Genomic DNA, 24867 nt, shown 5'->3' with positions numbered 1-24867 from the left:
GTATCACTTTAGGAAGAAGAAAATAAACTAAAATCAAGATCACAGATTTCATTCTATAAATTTAAGAGAGCATTCTGCAATTGGGTTCTAACTTCTGGTGGAAAGAGGATATTTTCTGAAGCCTTATGTTTTTGATGTTTACAGTTCTGGGGGATGGAAGTTTCTTTGAACTTCTAGTGTTTCCCCAGACAGTCATAATACCTTAGTCATACTCTCATGCTTCAAGCAGAATATGTGTCTTCATTTGGATAAATGAAGTAACTGGGAATTTCTTTAATTAAAAGCCACCCTTGTCCAGTGGTGGTGGTGCACACCTTTAATCCCAGCACTCAGGAATTCAAGGCCAGCCAGCCTAGTTTACAGAGTGAGTTCCAGGTCAGCAGAAACTCTATCTCAAACAAACAAACAAACAAAAAGCCACCCCTGTTTGTTGTTGAGAGCATAGCAGGAAGATCCTTGTACCCATAAATCTTCAGAGAAACCTATGTTAAGCACATAGGATTATCTATCCAATGAGAAAGATGAAAAACCTGTTTTTCCATCCAGAAAGCTGAAAACTGGAAGTGACTAATAGCCTGGTGATTTGTGTTATCTCATGGGTCAGGCTATTTCAAGCTCCTATGACCATGACCCGAGGTAGCTAGTAATCTAAATGACCTTTATAGTCAGAGACTCCCAAAGCTCCCACAACCAGGACCAAAGATGGCTAATAGCCCAAATGACCTCTATGCTATCTGTATGACTAAAACCAGGCCAGATCCTTAGGCCCTTAAGCTAGAACAGGTAGCCTATCTCTAGATCCCACCTTCTTGGAGGAAATGTCATATTCTCTGAATAGAGTTTCAATGTAATTTAGCTTCTTGGTGCAATGAAACCGCCTGTTATTAAACTCTCCAAAGTCTGATCCAGGTTGACAAAGTCAGTTTTCATTCGTATCTCTTTGTGTGGTTTGTTTTTCTGCCTAGATACTTTCAGGGACCCCCACAGTTTGGGGACTTGCTTGTTTCATGAAAGTTATTATAAGATTGCTTGTTTGTTTGTTTGTTTCTGTTTCACACTCAGGCCAGAGTACAAATCTCAAGGAAGAGACAAGTAGCCATCCTGCTGCCTATTCTGATTTAGTGTCTATAGCCTACTGTGGACAAAGAAGACTGGAAATGTCCTGAGCCAGCTCAGACCATGCTGGAGCTCAAAACATGAAATAATTTTAGTGTGTGATTCTTGCACAAGTGGATTAGAATTGCTTAGAGAGTGGTAGATGTCTACTTTTGCCTCTGACTTTGTGTTCTGAGCTATATGCTGGCATTGACGCATTCAGAAATGTTGGCCATTGTAAAGTAAAGGGCACATTATGTTTTCTATTTATGGTTTTGCTGACAAGTACAGTCAAACTGATGTATCCTTGATTTACTGTAGACAAAAGATTCCACTAAAAGTGAGTCTTTGACACATTCTGACACACATTCAATTTGGAAGATCATGGACAGTGTTTTATGAAATCAGTAATTCTGACTCAGAATCTCAGAAATAAAAAGCAGACTCTTTCAAAAGGTTTATTTATATGTATGTGTGCATGCTCTGTGTGAGTGAACGATAGACACCTGTGTGCAGATGCCCAGAAGAGGAAGGCAGAAGACAGCATCAGATCCTTGCAACTGAAGTTACAGGTGGTTGTGAACCACTTGATGTGCGTTCTAGAAACTGAACTCAGGTCCTCTGGGATAACAGGAAGTGCTCTTAACTGTTGAACCATCTCTCCAACACCCACCACCACCACCACCAAAGAGCAGAACTTATATCTTCAAGCATCTGGAAAATAATACCAATATGTTGAGTTTTCATATTCTCTGTGTATGTATGAAACTCAGCATGTGTACACAAGTACACATGTATCTGTATGCTTATATGTGAAATCCTATAAAGTTAATATCACATTATCATTAAATTGAAAACTAAAATCATGTAAAGTTGTGGGTAGGATCTTACTGAGCCTTCAGGTTTCAACAGATTTCATTTCTATTGTGGGTTTATAAAGCTACAGTCCCTAGACCGCTCGGCCATCCTGACCCACTTATGTAAAGCAAAGGATAACCAGACTGCAACTCACAACTCCAGGGAGGCTACCTAGTAAAGGGGACCCTAAGAAAGACACAGGGATCACCCAATGACAGAGAAATAGATGAGATCTACATGAGCAACCTGGACATGGGGGTGGGGCAATGGAGGGCTAGGGTTGGGGGAAAGAGAGCTTAAGGGAGCGGGAGGTCCCAGCTGGATCAGAAACAGAGTGGGAGAACAAGGAAAGAGATACCATGATAAATGAAGACCCCATGGAAATAGGAAGAAGCAGAGTGTTAGAGAGGTCCCCAGAAATCCACAAAGATACCTCCACAATAGACTACTGGCAACGGTCGAGAGAAAACCCAAGCTGACCTACTCTGGTGATTTGATGACTGAACACCCTAACTGTCATGCTAGAAATCTCAACTGATGACTGATGGAAGCAGATGCAGAGATCCACGGCCAAACCCTAAGTGGTGCTCCAGGAGTCCAATCAGTGAGAGAGAGAGGAGGGATTATATGAGCAAGAGATACTGAGACCATGATTGGAAAAAGCACAGGGACAAATAGCCAAACTAGAGGAAACACATGAACTATGAACCAATAGCTGAGGAGCCCCCATGGAACTGGATCAGGCCCTCTGGATAAGTGAGACAGTTGATTAGCTGGAACTGTTTGGGAGGACCTCAGGCAGTGGGACCAGGACCTGTCCTTAGTGCATGAGCTGGCTTTCTGGAACCTAGGACCTATGCTGAGACATTTTACTCAGCCTTGGTGTAGGGAGGAGGGGACTGGACCTGCCTCAACTGAATCTACCAGGCAGAACTGAATCCCGGGGAGACCTTGCCTTGGAGGAGGTGGGAATGGGGGGGAGGATTGGGTGGGAAGGCTGGGAGGTGGGAGGAGGGAGGACAGGAGAATCTATGGCTGATATGTAAAATTAAATTAATTATAAAATAAAAAATAAATAAATAAAGTTTCAGTCCCTTATATTTCTCTATGGAACACAGTTCTGTGTGTACAGGAAATCTATTTTCCTTGAAGGTTAAAACATTCATGTGGATATTAGTTTTTGAATTTACCCCTCAAAAGCATTATATTGATACGACAATATAAGAAGAATAGGAGCCCCAGAATGACCCACTAGAGCACAGCCCCTTACCCAGTGGCTTTGGAGAGTGCTTTTATATCAGACAAAAGGAACTATTGTTGAGTTAGATAATAGAGATTTGAGGGTACTATATCATTATGGCATATTGCACCATGCTGCCAGTCTATACAATGGCAGGCTGGTCTCTAACTCACAGAGATCCTCCTGCCTCAGGCTCCCAAGTGTTGACATTAATTACCACACCCTCTGGCAATAGTTGAATTCCCGACATAAGGAAAGTAGTAGAAATGGGGCTGATAGAAGATTTTAAGTACAAATTTCAGATATTTAAATCCCTCATTCTCTCCATATCAGCTAATTATACTTGTCAAAAAACAAACTTTGAATTTTATGTGTACAGAACTTCATTGACTCTTTTTTATAACACTCCTGCATGGTATACAATGCTGTAAGCTAACATGCTGATCACAGGAAGAGAATGCCCAGAGGATGATATGTATATTGAAATGATGAATCTGAATTGTCAAATGGATGAGATGTCCTTTCACCAGAGGGATGGGCCTTTGGATTTGCCTGTGTGGGAATCTCTTAATTAGGTTAACCAAGGTGAAGGGATCTGCATACCCTGGGAGGGACCATTCTCTGTGCTGGGATCCTGAACTGCATAAGGAAGAGGCTGCGAATAAGCATTCTTCCCTCTGCTGTTGACTCAGATTGCAATGTGGCGAGCTGTCTGGGGCTCTTGGAGCTGTGACTTCCCTGCTTCGAGTGACTATAACCTGGACTGTAATGCAAAGCAAAACAATACACACACCTCCCACGCACCCTCAAGTTGCTTTTGTCGGTTTATTTTATTTTATCACAGCAACAAAAAAAAAGGAACTAAGGTAGCATTTAACCAGTGTGAGTGTCTCCATTTTTCTATGAAATGTGTGCTGTATTTTAAAAAGGGCACAGCGGAGGCCTTGGCAGGTTTGGACCCGAGGGGCATGGCTGAAAGTCACTCACACCATGCAATAGTGCTCACATGAAAAGCTTTATTATTAAAGGGGGAAGGGAGAAGGGAAGAGAGAGAGAAACAGAGAGAGAGAAAGAGGAGGTGCACAGGCTCTCCTGGCAAGAGAGAGGGAGGAAGAGAGAGAGAAGGGGGAGAGGTTTTCTTAGAGGACTTTAGTAAGATGGCATTGTCAGGATGCTGGGCGGGTCCCCAAGGGGCGGGGCTGAATGCTAACAATGTGTATATGTCAAACTTTGCGTATAGAGATGAAAATATGGTAGTCTTAGTAACAACAACCCAATAAAAGGACCAGGAGCCATTTTTTTTTTATCAGAATTATAGATTAGGTAGATAGTAAGTCAGATTGGACATTTCTTGGTTCACTTGAGGAATGGAAATCAATTTGACTGTAATCATTGAGCTGTTTTTTAAATTAATTTTGTATATTTTGTAACTGATACTATTCTTGAAATTTTAAATAAACTTCACTCAGTTTTATAAGTGCTAAAATCAACTTTTTTATCATTAACTAAATTCTCTCTGTATGACACTGTAAAGAGAGCATGTTATAGGAAACTTGTCTTAAATTCACAGAAACAACTTATTTTAAAATTATTTTACCTGTGTGGATGTATGACATTCTGCCTATACTGGTAACTATAATATGCTTTCTGTAATTTACAGTAACTTTTAATGTAACTCATCTTTATTTTCTCTTTACTTTTCAAATCAGAGGCTCTTGCAGGGTCTTCTAGAAGTCACAATACCCTGTGTGTGCTAGACCCCTTTCCTGCTCATCAAGGAAGCAGTTATCTGCAGTGGTATATGTGTTAATTTTCTCATTGCGATGACGACGAATCTCCAACAGAAACAACTTCAGGAAACAGGATTCCTTTTAGCTACCATTTCACCCAGTTCTGGCTTGTTCCATAGCCTGGAGCAGAAACTCTTCTCAGCCAGAGCCTGTGGTAAAGGCTATTCTCCCAGTTTCCCAGAGAGGAAGCAATGAAATCAGCAGGGGGAGGGGGAGAGATAATATACCCCAGAGAATCTGTCTGCACTGGCCTACTTCCTCTAGCTAGGTTCAGTCTCCCAGAGTATCCAAAACCATCCAAAGTATGCACACCACTGGAAGCTGATATACAATAATAATAATACACTTTAAAATGTAGGTTAGGTCAGTATAATTAATCTGAAAATAAACATCAAAGAAAACTACATCAGTCAAAGTACTGTGGTGTATTTTATCATTATAAGAGTATTTTGGATTAATGGTGACATGACGGTTACTAGACGACGTGTTTTAAAGGATAGCTTTTGGATCTACAAACTTTTTACATCTGTTGTTACTACAAGATGACATAAAATATCACTACAAAGGAGATCAAGAATTCTGGCTAAGAAATAATGAATTGATTCATTTTTTCTTTATTTTTTATTTTTATTTTTTTGGTTTTTCGAGACAGGGTTTCTCTGCGTAGCTTTGCACCTTTCCTGGAGCTCACTTGGTAGCCCAGGCTGGCCTCGAACTCACAGAGATCCGCCTGGCTCTGCCTCCCGAGTGCTGGGATTAAAGGCGTGTGCCACCACCGCCCTGCTCATTTTTTTTTCTTAACGTTTAAGAAAAGTATCCCCATATATTAATCTAGTAGATAATGGACTTCTTTCAGTTTCACTATTATAGTAATAATGTCATAATATTACATACAAAGTAAGCTTTTTAATATAGTCTCCATTCAGGGGATAAAACTCAGTGGCAGAGTGCTGGCCTAATTCCTGAGTTCTAGCCTAAACATTGCACAAACTAGCTGTGGGATATGGCAGCAAACGTCTGTAATTCTAGCATTTGGCAGATTAGAATTACAAGATTTAAAGTGAGTTCAAGGAAACCCTGGGTTGAATCAATCTCTCTCTCTCTCTCTCTCTCTCTCTCTCCTCCTCCCTCCCTCCCTCCCTCCCTCCCTCCCTCCCTCTTTCTCTCTCTCTCTCTCTCTCTCTCTCTCTCTCTCTCTCTCTCTGTCTCTCTCTCTCTCTCTCTCTCTCTCTCTCTCTCTCTCTCTCTCTCTCTCTCTCTCTCTCTCTCTCTCCCCAGCCATTCAATGGTAATGCTTGGTCTGTTTTTCTTTTCTCTCTGCAACTCTGATCAGATGCCAGCACTTTTACATTAAATCTTTTTCTTCTCCAGTCTTTAGGGAAAAATAAGACACATTATCATAATCCAATAAGAACATTAGCAGAGCTAGAAACATTTCAGATCTCTGAAAGCTAGATTGAACACTATTGAAGCTAATGCTATTAAGTAATACTAAATTGTTTATGCACAACTTAGGACTTCTTTCTTGGTATCTTGGCAAAAGAAACATGCTATGAATGAAGATTTACTTGGGCAGTTTCTTGAAAACCTTCTACCTCTCCAGGAACATGCTAAGATGTCAGCTTTCAGTGAGCTACATGGCTCAGGTAAGCTAAGAGGCAGTTGGTAATATAATTTATTGACTTGTGAGTATTAGTAACTTCAGGAAGCAGATGGTAAACTCTCAAGCATTTGTGACTCATGAAACAATCAAAAAATGCACACACTGCATTGCATTATTCTCAGTATTAAAAATTTGTTTCTGCAAGGGTACACAGTGTAACCCGTTATGAACAAGGATTAAGCACCCAAAATAAATTTGGAAGACTGTTAAAGAGTGCATGTTGAGTTCTGAGTTCTATTTTAAAATGTATCAATCTTTATAATACACTGAACAGTGAATAGAAATTTGAAGCAGTAGCTCTGAACATAATTTTATTCTATTTTCTCCCTTTGGTTTCTTATTATGACAAATGTCCACATATGTAATGTTATTTGATCTTATTCACCTCTTTTCACTTTCTTCACCCCCTTCAATTCCAGCTGGTCCTCATCCTTTCCCTAAAGACCCTCCCTTCAGGTCCAGCGGTGGTGGCACATGCCTTTAATCCCAGCACTCTCGGGAGGCAGAGCCAGGTCTACAGAGCGAGATCCAGGAAAGGCGCAAAGCTACACAGAGAAACCCTGTCTCTCTGGTTTTCGTTAATGAACCAAATGATTTTCCTTAGGTTTGCTTACAGGTGTACAAAGAGGATTTCTCTACAGGATCATGGATACTTTCGCAGTAACTATGCTACTGAAAAAAAAATGTCCCTCTTTCCCTCAGCAAACATGAAGTACCTACAAATCTTCAGGGAAGGATGAGACCTCATGAGCTCTTTCCTGCTTCATGACAGAGTATGGCAGACCCAGACTTGGGGACCTTATGTGGGTAATCATGGATGCTGTGATCTTAAAAATACAAAAGTCATGTCATGCCCAGATGTCAGAAGGAGAGGAGAAGTGTTGAATGCTCTCTTCATATATGTTTTAACTTCATCTAATAATGAGAAATTAAAATATGATAGCAATCATTAAAATTGCTTAAAAACTATAGGATATTAAACAAATATCTGTAATATTTCCAGTTAATATAGAGAACATATTTAAATACTAGGCCCAAATTTTTAAAAATCAACAAATAGCAGCTAAGTTCCATGATTGAAAATAATCTCTTTGACATGTTTTGTAATTATTAATGGTTTATATTGAATAACCATCCATTTTTCCTTTTAACTTTCTTCTCCTAGAGATTGTTTCTTAAGGGAGTTTGAAAGGAATGTATTTAAATGGCATTTCAATAATATTATAGCAAAACTACATCATTAATGTTTTCATATCCATATTCAATTCATATAGCAAATAGTAAAAAGATAACTAACTGATCATTGGGCCTTGCTTAAATCATTTTTTAACACTCCATTTGAGAATCAAGCATGAGCAACTTAGTGAGACCTTTCAAGTTGCAAAATTAAAACCTTGACTGTAGGTATACTAATGGAGGGAAAATGTAAAGTCAGAAACCCAGGCATGTTCCCTGACAGAAGTGCACAGATTGTAAGCATGGGCATGGGAAAGCCAGACCTGTTGGCAAGCAGCCTTAGGGAAGGGGAGACGGTGAGTTCTGAGAGGTTAGGATCGGGGCAACATTACCTAGGAAAACAAAACACTATTAGGAAGAAAACACTATTTCCACATAACCATTTGTACTATGATGACAATAGACTAATTGTAAGTGTCCATATTTTTGAACACTAGAGGGAGTGTAGAAGAGAAAGAAATGGGAAGCTGAACCTAGGCCTGCTGTACTCCCTTGGTATCTCATGCTTTAGGTCTCACTAAGTTGTTTATGCTTGATTCTCAAACGGAGTGCTAAAACTCATTTAAACAAAATCCAACGTCTTTTTTTAAATGTTTTTTTCCAGTCAGTTTAAAATTTGACAAAGTTAATGAAAAGAAGATGAACAATATTCAAAGACGGGAAACAAACGTAAATGTTATTTTATTCAAAAAGTAAATATACTCTCTCTCCATTTCAATTTACATATTCTACTAGGAAAAAATAGAGTTATAATTGATTGGAGATAACTTGCTAAATGTTTTAAATTTATAAAGTGACTTCTCTGTATTACAAAGAAAATGAGCCTTCTCAAATCATACCTAGAATTTTTTCTTCTGACAGAGAAACCAAGGTATTCCAAACCAAATTTATGGTTTATACAGAAAGAATGTGTTGAGAATTTCAAAATGGGAGGAACAGCTTAAGAACCAAAGGGGAAAGGATGAGAGGGGTGACGATTTGATAAGGTTTTGTTTGCTTTGACTTGTTTAACTTAGAATTCTGGCATGTAATCATTGTTCAGCATGATAGCATTACCAAAAAACCTTTGAGCATTTCAAAGGATAAAATGTTGCTCAATTGTGAAATCAAAGAAGGGAAAACAAGATCTCATTCAACTAACTTACATGTAATAGATAAGAAAAACAAAGAATCCTTACAAAATGTATTTATTATATATGATAGACAATATTATATTTTATATATAAGCATATATAATATTGTATATAATATAATATACATATTATATTATATGTGTATTATATATGTTCATTCTCAGAAAGTGTAGCACAGTAGTGGAAAGTAAATGGTGATGGTTTTGAACCTTAAGAGGACAGGTTTAGGAGGATAAATTTAGAGTTAGAAATAAATTCAAGTATTTGTTGATATTTGTACATGACTTTTTGAGATAATAATGTAATTACAACATTTTTCCCTTTCCTTTCCTTCCTCCAGACCTCTCACATATCCCTCAGGTTGAGAACCACAGGTATACACAAGACTGCACACACACACACACACACACACACACACACACACACACACACACAGTAAAACAACAGAATGGTTCTCAAAGAGAACAGTTGAAGACAGCTTGTATGTGCCTATCACATCCACTCGAGAAATAGCAAGATTACTGCTGTTGAAGCAAAGAGAACCAATAAGAAATTAGTAAGAAAGGAGGTTAGATAAGTTATAGGGGACAAAAATGGTTAGGGAAAGGAGAGCAGGGGCATTGTTAGTATTGTACTAACCCAAGTGAGACAGTATGTTGGTAGGTGCAGGCTGCAGGAAGTGGAGAAGTTAAGACCTGGACAAACTTTGAACACAGATTCAATCATGATTTCATGTGGCTTGGAGATAATTGATAATGCCCCCCAAATCCAGTTGAAAGACAACTCCAACTGGCATTAGAAAGGTGACAGGGGCTAATGTCTAGGAGGAGGAAGAATATCAGCAGACTAGGCAGGTAAAATCTAGAAGAAAGAAAGAAAGAAAGAAAGAAACAAAGAAAGAAAGAAACAAAGAAAGAAAGAAACAAAGAAACAAAGAAAGAAACAAAGAAAGGAGGGAGTGAGGGAGGGAGGGAGGGAGGGAAAGAAGGAAGGAAGGAAGGAAGGAAGGAAGGAAGGAAGGAAGGAAGAAAGAAAGGACTAGTTAGACAAATTTAAGAGTTGGAGAATCTATCAATGGAATTTATTCACAGAGTAAATAAAAATGCCAAGGAAAAAATGCAAATTACAAACAAAATATATTAATTTAAGTTCAGACATCTCTAAGGAAGAGTAAATGTAGATACCAGAAAGGGGGAAATTTAGTAGCTTGAAAAAATACAGCACTCGGCCGGGCGGTGGTGGCTCATGCCTTTAATCCCAACATTCGGGAGGCAGAGCCAGGTGGATCTCTGTGAGTTCCAGGCCAGCCTGGGCTACCAAGTGAGTTCCAGGAAAGGCGCAAAGCTACACAGAGAAACCCTGTCTCGAAAAACCAAAAAAAAAAAAAAAAAAAAAAAAAATACAGCACTCTTCAAACACACGGAAGAAATATTAACAAAGACTTCAAGTGCTACTAATATGTAAAATAGCCCTTAATAGATTACAGAATGCTAGCACTGAAAATTGAACTTTAGATTAAATAATTGGGCCATTGCCAACCTAGGGAGAGATGTCTTTGCTAGAGTGATGGAAAGAGACCTGGTTGGAATGGGTTTAAGAAAAAGTAAGAAGAAAAAGCTGTTAACATGCACAGCCCCCTGGTTCAAGTTTATTGTAAAGGAAAGCTAAGAAATGGTATGGCAGTATTCATGGAACTATATAAAAAAGAGCTTTATTATATTTTATTTCAGTTTTATTTTGAGAGAAATCCTCTAGCAGTCTGTTAAAAAACAGTGTGATGATATAAGAGAAACACGGGAAGATTAGTAATTTCATTGAGTAAACTAGCAAGAACAGTCTAACACTCAAGTGAATGATTGGCTTTTAGACCTTAATATCTTTACTAGATATTCTTTAATATTGGCTCCTCAAGTTCCCTGTCAAATAAGAGTGAGACTTTGGATGTGCATTAAACCAGGAATGGTGGTGACCCATGCCCATTATATCCCAGCCTTTAGGAAGCAGAGACAAGAACATAGAGTTCAAGGATGTGTTTGATCTGCTTAGTAAGTGTCCCACCTCCACCCCTCCAAAAAAAAAAAAAAAACCATTGTATTAAAAATGAGAAAATGCATGCTAGGCGGTGGTAGTACCAGCCTTTAAACTCAGCACTGGGAAGGCAGAGGCAGGTAGATGTCTTTGATTTGGAGGCCAGCCTGGTCTACCGAGTTTGAGGAAGGGTTCCAAAGCTACACAGGAGAGAGAGAGAGAGAGAGAGAGAGAGAGAGAGAGAGAGAGAGAGAGAGAGAGAGAGAGAGAGAGAGAGAGAGAGAGAGAGAGAGAGAGAGAGAGAGAGAGAGAGGATGCTTGCTCAGTTCTTTGGTAGATTTTATCTGCTCACACTGGTACCAAATGGGATTATTTTTGTTCATGGTCATTTTATGCAGTTCTAGTAGTGACTGACACATGTTTTCCCCCGACATGTACCACTTCTTTGTATGCCATCCTATCTTTTATCCAGCACACTCTGCATTCTATGTATCTTGAGGAATTATCATGATTAGAAAATTCATTTTTTCAGTAATTTGCTTAAAATTGTTTACATGCCTTATACAATAGAACTAAAAATGTAAATACAATGTATCTAAAGAAAGCCCATGCCAATCTGTGTAAACATAAATAATAACTAATTATTTATAATGTGATTAATGATAATTGATTATTGTAATGCAATCATTCCTTGACAACAGAAATTCTAATTGGGAGAATTGTTTTATAAAAGTAAGTTCCAGTGTTAGTAACTGGTAGAAATTTTACCATAATCTAATATGATTTAAGATATCACATGAACATTTGTGTTTACGAGTTTCAAAAGTTTACCCTCACGTCAGAAACCACAACATAATGCAAGAGTTACTGCAGATATTATTTAGAGAAGTTTTAAATGCATTAACACAGAAACCAATAAAAAGACTAAGATGGATTTGTCTCGTGTTTTGTGGTCACTGTATAATTTAGCATGGCCTTTGAACTTTCTTTACTGTTTTTTTTTTTATTTAATTTAATATTACATATCAGACATGGATTCCTCTGTCCTCCCTCCTCCCGCCCTCCCCCCAGCCCACCCCCATTCCCATCTCCTCCAGGGCAAGGGACTCCTCTGGGGATTCAGCTCAACCTGGTAGATTCAGTCCAGGCAGGTCCAGTCCCCTCTTCCCAGGCTGAGCAAAGTGTCCCTGCATAGGCCCCTGTTTTAACTTTAAAGAACTGAAGCTCTTCTTCCCAGAAGTAACATTCTCTAAGAGTACATCCTTGAGTTTACTCATGCATGTATCTTTCAGGGCCTTCGGAACAAAACCTTACACATGTCAGAGATTCAATATATGTTTTATAATCCACAGATACACATTGCGGAGAAAACTAATAACAACAAAGATAGATGCTGCCCTGGGGAAAGTTTTAAGAAAAGGTTATTCTTAAAAATGAGGTCTAAAAATATTTTATCTTGTTGTAAAATGCTCTGCTGTGTTATACTTTGTAAGAAAAAAATGAGCCAGACATCAATCAAGTGTGAATTTGACAATTTTGGAGAGCAGTGGCTTTACACACATACACACACAAAATCTTCTAAAATTAGTGAATTTCTGACCCACTACTAATGTGCTCCGCGGAATAAAGCCAACCGTCCTAGTCTGCATTCCAATTGTTCTGATAAAACACAGGCCAAAAACAACTCGGGGAGGAAAGGGTTTATTTCATCTTAAAAACGCATGGGTCATAAACTGTCACTGGAGGAAGGTAGGGCAGGAATTGAAAGCGGGAACCCAGAGCAGGAACTGAAGCAGAGGCCATGAAGGAAAGCTGTTTACTGGCTTGCTTCCAGGTTCACATTCCACTACCTATTTATACAACCCAGGACCACCTTCCCAGGGGTGGCACCAACCACAGTGAGCTAGAACTTCCTCCATCAATCGGAAATCAAGAAAATGCCCACAGGCACAGACAGAGACCGGTGTGACAGGTTCTCAGCCCAGGTTCCCTTTTCCCATCTGTCTCTAGTTTGTGTCAAGTTAACAAAAGCTCACCAGCACACCATCTGACTTCAGCCATTTTGTATGTTGATTTTTTTTTTCCATTTCCATAGATACAGACTTTTAGTATTGAAAACTTGAGAGACAGAGCTCAAATTACAGACTGGAAATGTGTGAGTACAGTCAGTGACTGTTTTGTCCCTTTATTTGAGTTCTCCTCACTCACCAAAAGCTCTCAGAATGTGTGCACACACTTACAATAGCGTGAGTTTTGCTCCAGGAAAAATATCCCCGATTTTAAACATTTGTTCATAGTATTATATGTAGCAAAGATTAAGAATCACTGACATTTAAGATAATCGACTTGGTCAGTGTTTGAACCTGGCATTTTTCTGCTATATACAATGTGATTTTAAATCTTGTGATAAGATAAAATGTTGGGGAAAAGGAAGCTTACACAGCAGTGTATCTGTTAACCTTTGTTATTTTGTTAGAGAAAAAGTAATAATAACCTGTTAGGAATCATCAAATTTGCTTGTTTCTGATAAGCATATGTTATCCATAGTGGATAATCTACTTATGCTGTGTAAAACACCATAATAACAGAACTTGAGTCATTTCAATTATTCTACACATAAGAAAGTACTCAAACAGTACCTGAGTAACACTTGCACAGTTCAGGAGGAGTGGCAAGGATCATAAGCAAATGTTCTGTGCTTCCATTATTCCTATTTCTTAGCTGAAAGTGGAATCTGGGAGTTTAATTACTTTGAGATCTCCTAACTTTCCATCTTCAGACAATAAATAAATAAATACACAGACTAACTCATGCAATATTCGGCAACATTTGTTGTAAGTTGACAGGCCATCTTGTGAGTGTTTTCTGATTTGGGCATTAATTAGACATGGCTTTATTGTTTTCATTTCAGTAAATATTAGTTTCTGGCTCTTGTTTAGAGATGACATCGCTGACTTGAGCCTTCTAGATTATACAGGAAATCTTAATTTAGAGCAATTTTTCCTAATGACCTTTCAATGTGATGAAAACAGTTTGCTCATGTCATACCAGAAAGGAAACACACTTAAGGCTACTTCTTGTACGTTTCTTATGTCATGGAAAGGAAATGGCTCATGACTAAGAACATAAAAATACACAAGGCAGCATCAATCAGTTTACTGCTTTTTTACCTGGCTAAGAATTCAACAAATTCTCTAACTTATCAATTAGTGCAAAAAGCAAAATTATTGTCAAATGTCAATCATCATGATAGGCCCTTTCTTTGAATGCAATATGATAACAAAAGATGATAACTTCCTGAATTATTTTTTCTTCATTGGAAATACCTGTATAGGACCGGGGCTGTAGCAAAGTGGTATAGTGCATAACTAGCAAGTATAAGCCCTGGGTTCAAAACCCAGCACTGAAAAATAATGTGTGTGTTTGTGTGTTTGCGTGTGTGTATAGTGAATCTTATACAGCTTTTCAATATTATTGCTTAGAAAATATAAGGAAAAGCCAATAAAAGTTCTTCTATTGTCTTATATTGTATACAAATTATGCTTATATATGTATAATTATATGTATAATTCATACATAACATGAGACATTAGAATCACTCTTACTGACTTTTCATCTTACTTTCTAAGCCTTGATATTGAAAAGCTGCATAACATTAATGATTTACTGAAGCACCTATTTATTTGAAAAATGAAAACTGAAGAATCTAATTTCTTCACTATTAATGGTTGCTTCAATCCTGGTACCAAAATGTAAATGCATTTCACACTCTTTGAAAAAAAAGAAAAGGAGTGTTACCAAAAAGATATTAATCCACACAGCAAGAGTTAAAGATTATGTACTTTATTAGTATCACTATGAATCTGAAAAAGCATCTGTATATATTCTGCTGCTGGCAATAAAACAAAATGAAAAATAAAACAAAAAAAGAAGCATCTCTGGATGGTAGTTTAATATGAACTGAAGACTTCAAAACTTCCACTTTCAACTAAAAAAAAATACAAAGTCAAAATATTTGAAATGAAACCATAGGCCAGAACAGTGAAATGTCTAGTCCCCAACACAAACATGATTTTTAAGCCTCGTGTTCGCACAAATGGCTTTGAGCAAGGAACTTGACCCATATCACCTTAGTTTCCTTATCTGTAAAATGAGAAATGACGGTTATGAGAACTAGATGGGTTAGAATTTTAAAGAGTATTTAGAGGACAACCTGGTGCAATAGAATACTCTTCTTTAGCCTTGTTTGTTGCCAAACTTGCGGTTTCTAATGATACTTAATGGCCACAAAACATTAGAAATAAGTTGTATATGTAACGTTATCAGAATTATCACTTATCCTACAGCTATCATGTAATAGTTATACTCTAGTGTTATCAACGAAAACAGACAATAGTATTGTATATAATTCATATTTCTCTTACTTCAGCCTCATCAAAATATCCACAGCAAAAGACTAAAGATAAATATAACAAAATGTCCAGCATTATCTATTTCTATTAATATTATTTTTTATTTTCTTATTTAAAGCATCTTTCCGGATGATTTATAAGATCACATAAATTTCTGCAATCAGAAAAAAAAGTGTTCTTTAAAATGTAGTATCATAATTGTGCATTAGTTTTACATTGGCAGCTTGATCAATTACCAGGCTTTCTGTCAGAATATAATCATCAGTCTGTTGTGATTTTTATCAATTCTCAAAAGTTGCCAGTAAGTAGCTCCATAAGCAGATCATGTCATCTGTTTTGTTTGGGAAAATATGCTTCGCTCTGATTCATATTCCTTTCTCTTTTCCTAACACCTAGACTCAAAAATCTGAAATCCTCAGAGCAGCAAGGTGGAAGAACACTATCCAGGTAACAATGAAATCTATTACACTGATTTCATTATCTGTCATGTCACTACTGCCTGAAGCACGTTATTACTTTAAGGCTGCTTGAGTTTCTTACCAGCTAATTCTTTGTGTTAAATGATTCAATTCATTAAAAGAGAGAGGATGAGGGGTAGGGGTGGATATTAGTTATCTTATGCTCACAGAAGCATCCTTCTCAGTAGCCTTCTAAGGCACCATATTTAAGAAGAGAAAAGGTAATTAATGCATGTTAATGTTTAGTAAATACATCTCAGTTTGGGTAAGGTAGGCTATAGAGTAGTAGAGATAGAGCGATGCACTGTTGACTTCCATTCATTCATAATTTTAGAACTTAGAACATACTACAGAGATCATTCTCTATAATTTGTTCTAAGAATGCATTTTATATGCATGGATTCATTAACTAAAAATACTGTAGGATTTCTCAGAGCAATCAACTACAGAATTTCAAGTGAATAAGTCAGTAGGATAGATCATTAAGAGGGGTCCAGAGATGGCTCTGTTAAAAAGTTAAAAAGCTTCAATTCCCAGCACCCACGTTAGCTCACAACCTTCTTTAACTCCAGGTCCAGGGGATGTTATGCCCTCTGCTGGCCTCCATAGTGCACACATGTACATACAGGCAAAACACTCATACACTCAAATTAATAACATAATAATTTTTAAAACAGAAAACATTACAAGGCAAGAATACCTAACAAGTAATTGTTAATTCTGTTTTTAATCAATGTCGACTTTCCAAGTTTTCTAAGGTTAACTTAAGTTGTTCCTCTCTTTTGTCTATGAAATTATAGGAAAACTCATGGGTACTTTCCATTCACAGATTCACCTGCCTACCTGTGGAATCCAGCCATGAGGTGATTCTAGTTCACTAACAGAATGGATCTTATTTTGCCTCCATGACACCTACTCACAACTGCCCCTCTTACTTGTTATAAACCTAAGTTTTATATATTGCATGTTAAAGTTTGTTCCATTCATAAAATACTACTATGACAAGATTTAAAGTACTGAGATGCTATAAGGAAAGTTCAAGGCTATAAATAGTCTGAACAAAAAGATAACTCAGCTAAAGCAGTTAAGGCTCTTTATTGGAGATTCCAGCAAACAAACATTTAATGTAAAGTATTTCACAAGTCCCATCTTTAGAAAGGAACACTCAGATTATTACCAGCATTTTGAATTATTTAAAAAATATTTTAAAAAGCGGATTTGTTTCCACATTTCTTAGTAAAAAATTGAACACTAACATCTGCTATACCAGTTGTGCTTAATTTTATTCCTTAATCTTAGAGTTTAACAAACACTTTCTTCAATTTATAGAAAACACAACATAGATTAAATCACATATTCCAACGATAAATTTTGTTAATGTCTTTTCTTTTTTAACTCTTCAAATCTTATCCATATTGCAAAGGAAGATTCATATTTTGAGTTTATATTTCTATAAAACTTTTATTCTTCATGGAGGTCTCACATATGTACTTACAATATGAATATGTGATCTCTTGTGAACCAATCCATTTATGTCCACCATGAAAACCTGGATAACTATAAGTTTCTTAAAGTTCTTATCTTGTTCTCTTCTTAAATTTCATGTTCTTAGCCGGGCGTTGGTGGCGCACGCCTTTAATCCCAGCACTCGGGAGGCAGAGCCAGGCGGATCTCTGTGAGTTCGAGGCCAGCCTGGGCTACCAAGTGAGCTCCAGGAAAGGCGCAAAGCTACACAGAGAAACCCTGTCTCGAAAAACCAAAAAAAAAAAAAAAAAAAAAAAATTTCATGTTCTTTGCTAACAGAATACCATACTACTGAGTACATAACCAGTACAGATTTATAAATGAACATGTACTAATTAGTACTCTTAGCTTCAATTTCTACTTTACAGCAACAGTCAGAGCAGCCAGTTAAAAGCATTAATGACTTTTTAAGAGTACTGATGTTTAATAACACAATAAACACATCATAAGTAAAATTTTGAGCATGAACAAAAGTTATTCATTTTAGCAACAATCAAAGTTCTACTGTAGGTGCTGAATGAACACATATAGAGAGCTATATTTTAGGGTTTTTTTATTATAGCACAGAAAGATAAATGATTCATAATATTTCTGAAATCCTAAAGTTGTTTTGAGGTTTTACTCAATTTTGAGAATGAATAAAACAGTCTCTGGGTTTTCTAGAAATCCTGTCTCTTTATAACACTCAATGCAATTATAACTGATTAAATTATTATAACTAAACAACAAATCAGAAAAAGATATAACAAGTACTCCTCTTAGTGAACACACTGGAGTTTTCTTACTAATTATTAAGTGTTTCAAACAGCTAGTATGGTGATCAAATCTACCCTGCCTATCAGAATTCAAAAAGCTACTATTAAAATAATCAATCTGTAAGAGAGAATCTGTAAGAGAGAAAAGGAGGGGTCAAATAGGATTGGAGGGAAGAAAGGGAATGGGGAAAATGATGTAATTATACTTTAATTTCAAAAATATTAAAGTAATCAAACAAAATTCAGTGTTATTGCTGAGGTTTGTACAAAGATAAAAGGCAGAATGCTTCAACTTTAAGTTGTAATGAAAATGAAATTGACAGTGATTCAGTCAAAATTATGTTATTACTTTAGTTTCCATTCCAAGTTAATAAAAGTTCACTGTAAATTCATATCAAAATATAATATGGTTTAAAAGCATAGTGTTATGCATAAAAGAATTTGAATTTTGAATATAATAATTTATATTATGTATAGCAATAGTATAATACTATAATAATTTATGTGTACTATATAATAACGTATATATGTATAAATAAGCTTTGCAGAGTTTACCAAAGTTTTCAGTGATGTGCTTCTTTAAAGCTTCATGAAAGACATACTTAGTCATGTATGCTGCATTATCCAGACAGATCAAAGCTGAACAACCGCAAGATGTCATAGGTTAAACATGCCCTATAAATATTTGGTGCTGGAAATACTCCCATTCTTCTTCTATAAATAGCCACTTTTGATATTTAGCTTTAGCATATACACTCCCACATTCAAGCCTAGGATGATGATTGTCCACAGCAAAGTTAGCTGGTAATCAATCACATCATGTATCGCTCATGTATTTTAGCTTTGTGCTGAGATATTTACACAACTAGGCCTTGCTTAGTGAATAAAACCTTGCAAGGCATCAAATGAAGATATTTTCTCAAGCTGTATCAGGTCTGCATTTCTGTCCCTTTGTGAAGTACCGATTTTTGTCCTTTTAAATATGTATACTTTTTAAAATGAATACATGGGAAGACCAACATCTCTAATTCTAGCCACAAACCAGAGAGAGGTTAAACATTTTCCTGTATATTATCTTGGCCTTCAAATGCCTTAATAATAATAATAATAATAATAATAATAATAATAATAATAATAAAGCAAAGAACCAAGGTCATGAGTAGTAGCTTCTGGTTTACTCTGTCCAAAAGAGTGAGTGTCCTGACACATTACTATGACCCACAGAAGCAAAATGTTAGCTGGCCACCTTTCCTCGTAGTCTCTCCCTGTAAACAAAACAAGCTATACCCTTCAGCGCTATTGGTTTTCTACATCCACTACCTTTTTTTAAAAAAATAAAAATGCAAAGCAGGGGTGTGCCATGAGGAGCTCTTCTAAATTATTCATTTTTAAAACCACGATAATGCTGTAAATGAAAACAATCTGCCAAACATGGCTAGTAAAAGGATAACAAAGAAACAAACATCTTCAGCCTTGGATTTCGGCGCACAGCCTCTCCAGCTGCCAACCAGTTGTGAAACAAGCCTAGGAAAATCCTGCAAACACAAACAAGTTTCCTGACCTGTCAGTGCCTACCACCACTATCAGGACCTTGTTAGCAGTGATTGTGTTCCTTTTGCAGAGAAACCTACAGGAATGAATTCATCATCGGCAAAACAAACTCTGGCCAGGAATGGATCCTCTCAACAGGCTGTGAATTTGGTTAGAAACTCGGGGTTTTGTTCATAGAGGTAATCAATCCCTGGAAGACTCTTCACATTTGGGCTGGAAAAGACAGGAGGATAATTTCCAGAGGCCAATCATCCAAACAGCCCCCAATTTCCCCCTACTCGGCTTCGGAAACGGAATTAGACTTCGGATTTAGGCTATGATTGCCCCTCCCCTTATCTTTCCATGGAGACCACCACAACCACCACCTAAGAAGTTTGTCTTGTTGCAGCTCGAACTGCTAGACTCCCTCACCAAGAACTGCACCAGCAGCCCCACTCCGTAGTGCGACAGCGCTGTGGGCATCGCCAATAGCTCCCCCAGCCACAAGAGGAAGCCAGGTTGACAAGGAGACCCACCTCCTGCCCACTGGCCCTCACTAGGGCCCTGGGCCGCTTAGGCTGCCTGAGTTACGCAGCCTCAACCCGACACCTCACCTCTTCCAATCCAGTTCACCCGGATAGGGAGGGGCGGAGTATAGAGGGGGTAGAATACTGGCGGGGGAGGGGGAAAACAATCCCAGTTCTAAAAACCCCAGGATGCAAGTGGCGAGACCACAAGGCACGCGCGCCGCACACACACATACACACTCCTCTGTAAGCCCTGCTGCTCAGGTTCAATGCCAAGCGATGACAGAATGAAAGGAAGGAAGTGAAGAATGGCGACACCCGGGGTGGCGCGCGAAGGCCCAGAGTTGCTGGAAACATTTTGGAAAAGGGGGCAGGAGATGCTTCAGGAATTGCGAAAGTGAGAAAGTCCCAGACATAGCTCCTTCCCCAAAGCAGGATTCTCCTGGCAGCATCCAGGGTCGCCTTCTTTTTGGTGGGGCTTGGGAAGAGGAGAGGGGAGCCAGAGCTGAGCTTTCCCCTCCCAGTGCCCTCCCTGGCCTGGCCCAGGGCCCAGAAGACACCCCCTTCAGCTCAGCTTCCAGAAGCTGCCAGGCCAGGAGGGGACTTGCCAAAGGACTCGAAGGGGAGCAGCCGGGCAGGCAAAGAGCATCATACTGGCTCCGGCCAGCCGGTGCTCACGTCTTCTCTGATGACACACCCCCAGTTAACCCCTTCCCCTGACACCACCCGCAGTCCCGTGTAGACAGTAGTTTGCCTCCATCCCTCCCACCATCCTACTGAGACCATCGATTAAAACACTAGTTGATTTCTGTCTGATTAAAAAAGAGAGAGATGGAAAGTGCCACAACTCTTCTCACGAGTAGCCAGAGCCAAGAAAGTCGGTCTGCAGGCATCCCTCTGTAGTTGCTAGGAGTTTGGAAATGCCACGGTCCCAAGCGAAGAGGGGGACCGGAACCCACCCGAAGGGCGCGGGTCGCCCCACTCCCTCCCCACCCCAGCCCCTCTCACCTCCTTAAGTTCTTTGGCCACGTCCTTCAGGTCGCCCAGGACTAATTCCAGATCCTCCACTATGATCTTGATCTGCTCCTTCACCTTGGTTTTGGAGGCTGCCGGAGGTCCCTCGGCTGCAGAGGACGAGGAGGGGTTCCCCTTGGACTTGGCTGACATTCTTCGGTGGGGGAACTAGCGAGTCAGGTCAGGACAGGCGAGCGAGCAGAGGCTGCTGCGCGCCCGGGTCCCTGGCGCTGCTCCGGCCGCTCCCACCCCAGTCCCCCCACATATCGGCCGCTCGGGGGGCAGCGGCGGGTGGCTGCGCGGTGCGCTCGGCCGGGCGGCCGCACTGTGGTGCTGCCATCAACTCCCCGAGACGAGGCGCTCGGCGCGGGGCTGCAGACGGGCGAGCAGCGCGCCTGCGCCTCCTCCCGCCGCCGCCTGCCGCCGCTCGCGCGCACACTCGCGGGTGGAGAGAGGGGCCGCGCGGCGCCGCCGCCGGGGGATGTCAGCTGCACCGCCCCGGGGGGAACATCCCACTAGGGTCTCTCCCAGACCTCCTTGGCGTCATGGTGCCGGGGGACAAGTTCGCGAGCTGTCCCACCCCTCACATCCTCATTCCGAAATGTCCCTATCACCGCAGCCTGCAGCGAAGAGGCTGCCTGTCTTCTTCCAAGCCAGCCAAGGCTCCTTCAGCTTCGCCCTCCCGCAAAGACCTGGCTCGGTTCGTAAGGGACCACAGTGCAATTAGAAGCTGGAGTCCCAGGCTATAAAGTGACCCTACATGTTTATCCAGGACCAAGCTATAGCCAGAGACTTCCAATCACTCTCCTGATGACCTGCGAGTTGAAGAGACTTCTGCAACCGGGCAGGGGGTGGGGTGGGGTGGAGGTGGGGGGATAAATGGACACAAGTTAGGACTGCTCAACACCTGGAATTCTCAAAATCGACTCATGTGCTTGTAAGAGGTAGACTAACAATGCTGAGTCTACGGAGCCAATAGCAGATTTATCAATGCCCTCTCACCAGAATTCCCCCTGAGACTGTCTGAGTCATCTTGGCTGCATTTCTTATCTATGCAGAATCTTTTTTTTTTTTTCCCTTCTATCTTCTTTCCGTGACCTAGGATATGTTTTTGGTGAAGAACATTTCCAGGGAGAGTGTAATAAGAGTTTTCCTCCAACTTCTCTTCTATAAATGCCTTTGTCTTCTGGGTCTTGTGCTTTTTAAACAAATAGGAAACAACTTTAAGATTGTTTAGGCGAAGGTACCTGGAAAAGAGAATTAATAGGACGCCTCCAGCTCCCTCTCAGGAGGTGGCTGCCATCTCATTAGCTCCAATCTTAATTTCCTTAGTAGCAAACTCATGGACTGTTAGCTACTGACCTGGCAGGCTGGCTCTAGTTTGCCTCTCCTAGTTCACACCCCCTCCAGGAACATTCCTTTTACAGGCTTCTCATCTTGGTCCTGCCTTAGCCAGGGCTCCAGCTTTTGCTTCTCACACTTCAGGTATGCAGAACCAGAATGCATGCGCCTCTAAGCATGAGGAAAACCTGATAGCTCCCCTCTTCCCACTTCCTGGGCTCCTCCTAATAACCAGTCTTCAGGTGAACAGTTCCTCTGCATAGCTGTCTGTGATGGGAGGAAAAAGAGAACACATAAAAGCATAGACATGACCAAATGGTATCAAACCAATGGGAAATCATTAAACAAAGGACACCAAAGAAAGGTGGGAAGCACTTAACAGTATCAGAAACAAAATGATGGAACAGGGAAAGAACTAGTTTGCAAACGAGATGGGAGAGCATTTGGAGGTGTTACCTACCCTGGGGAGCTGCCTAGGGAGAGAATGTAGCTGAGTTCACCCACCCCCATCTTCTCTTGTCTCTTTGGATTCTTTAGGAAGCCCTAACAGTAAAACTAGTTGCATCTGTTTTACAAACACTACCCCTGGAAAGTCCAAGTCACCCATGTTCTTCCAATTTCATATCTGAAGAAAATAGATGTTAGAGATGATAGAAACTAAGGTGAGGAAAAAAAGAGAAAGCAATGACCACTAGACTTGAATTTTTGAGTCTTGGTAGTGACTCAGGAAGGCCAATAACTCAAAAGACAATGACCTTAGAGAAGGATAGTGGAGAATAGGAGAAGATGTGATTTTTCTATTCATGATGAAATGTTTCTCTCAAAAATACATGTAAATGTTAGGCCATGTGGGATCATTCCCTAGAGACTGAACGCGAACAGCCCCAATCTGCCATAGTCACGTCCACTGCTATTGCTGAGTCAAGCGGCTGTAGCTCAGAATCAAATCACTGTCACTCAGGAGCACATCCTTGAATTCCCCATCACATCTTTCCTCAAATAATGACCCTGTCTGTATCAAGATATAAAATGCAGCAACTGAAAATGAAAGGCCCGAACTGGCTTCCAGACCCGAGTTGAGAGATCTGGAAGGACTCCTGAGGGAGTGGTATCTACATTTACTTCAATCTCCCAGTCACTAAGGATTGCGAAAAGCCTGTCCAAAAACGGCTTTCCTGAAGGAAGTTTTATAAAAGGAATTGAAATATTAGGGGGCACAGACAGAAGAAGAACATACAGCTATAATCAAATCCATTTGTTCTCCATTTGGATCTCCTTGTTGAAATATGTCATGCTTTAACTCATCTTAGGTTCCCTCAGACAGCAAGGGTGCATGATGTTTGAACCAAAAGCACAAGTGAAACCTCATAAGATTTCTGATTAATATTTCTATAAATGTGCTTACAAACTAGTGCTAACTGTACATGAGAACATACCCCAGACCACATTATAAACCTAGAGAGGCTAACAAATTTAAAACCAGATAGGAGTCTCTCTCAGTTGATGAAGTCGCTTTGTGCCCAGAATTATATATGCATGTATGTGTATATATATATATAATTTCTCATTTTTTTATGATCTGTAGCAAAAAGAACAGGATAAATATGGGATATCACCTGGTGCTTGTTTCTAAGGTTACAAATCTATAACATGGGTTTGTCATTTTAACCCATTACAACTGATCTCTAGAGATTAGCCTTTAGGAGAAAATCCTGTACCAACTTCTTTTAACTCACAATAAGCACAAAATGGCAGCAAAATGCTTCCCCTACTTATTAACCTGTGAGCTTGTATTGATGCTATTAATTTACTACTCTACTATGCAATGATTCTCAAAAAAAATTCACAAATATTACTATTTAAAATATTTTTTTTTTGTTGTGAGCCTAGCCTTTAAAGGCTGAGCTATCTCTCCAGCCCATACACCTTTAATCCCAGCACTTGGGAGGCAGAGGCAGGTGGATCTCTGTGAGTTCTAGGCCAGCCTGGTCTACAGAGCGAGATCCAAGAAAGGCACAAAGCTACACAGAGAAACCCTGTCTTGGAAAAAAAAATTGTTTTTTCTATTTTATGTGTACGGATGTTTTGTCTACATGTAAGTGGACCACATGTGTACAATGACCATAGAGGTCATAAAACAGTGTCCGATCCCTGGAACTGGATTTACTCATGGTTATGTGATACTAGAAACTGAACTCCTCCATAAAAACAGCAAGCTCACTAACCACTAAGAAAACTCTACAGACCTTAAAAATTACTCTAA

The 24867-nt window shown here is 39.5% G+C and overlaps 1 protein-coding gene across 1 annotated transcript in view; it reads right to left on the bottom strand.

Annotated features, from left to right (window-relative positions):
- Positions 1–21691, bottom strand: part of Prr16 (proline rich 16) — a 204262-nt gene extending 182571 nt beyond the window's left edge. Inside the window, exon 1 of the mRNA XM_006987472.4 lies at positions 21258–21691. Within this exon, the coding sequence (XP_006987534.1) occupies positions 21258–21416 (159 nt within the window). The 5' untranslated portion in view covers positions 21417–21691. The remainder of the gene's footprint in view (positions 1–21257) is intronic.
- Between the last annotated feature and the right edge of the window lie 3176 nt (positions 21692–24867).

This window comes from Peromyscus maniculatus, chromosome 19 (assembly GCF_049852395.1).
Source record: "Peromyscus maniculatus bairdii isolate BWxNUB_F1_BW_parent chromosome 19, HU_Pman_BW_mat_3.1, whole genome shotgun sequence".
Lineage (NCBI taxonomy): Eukaryota > Metazoa > Chordata > Mammalia > Rodentia > Cricetidae > Peromyscus > Peromyscus maniculatus.
This window is presented reverse-complemented; position numbering and strand designations above follow the sequence as displayed.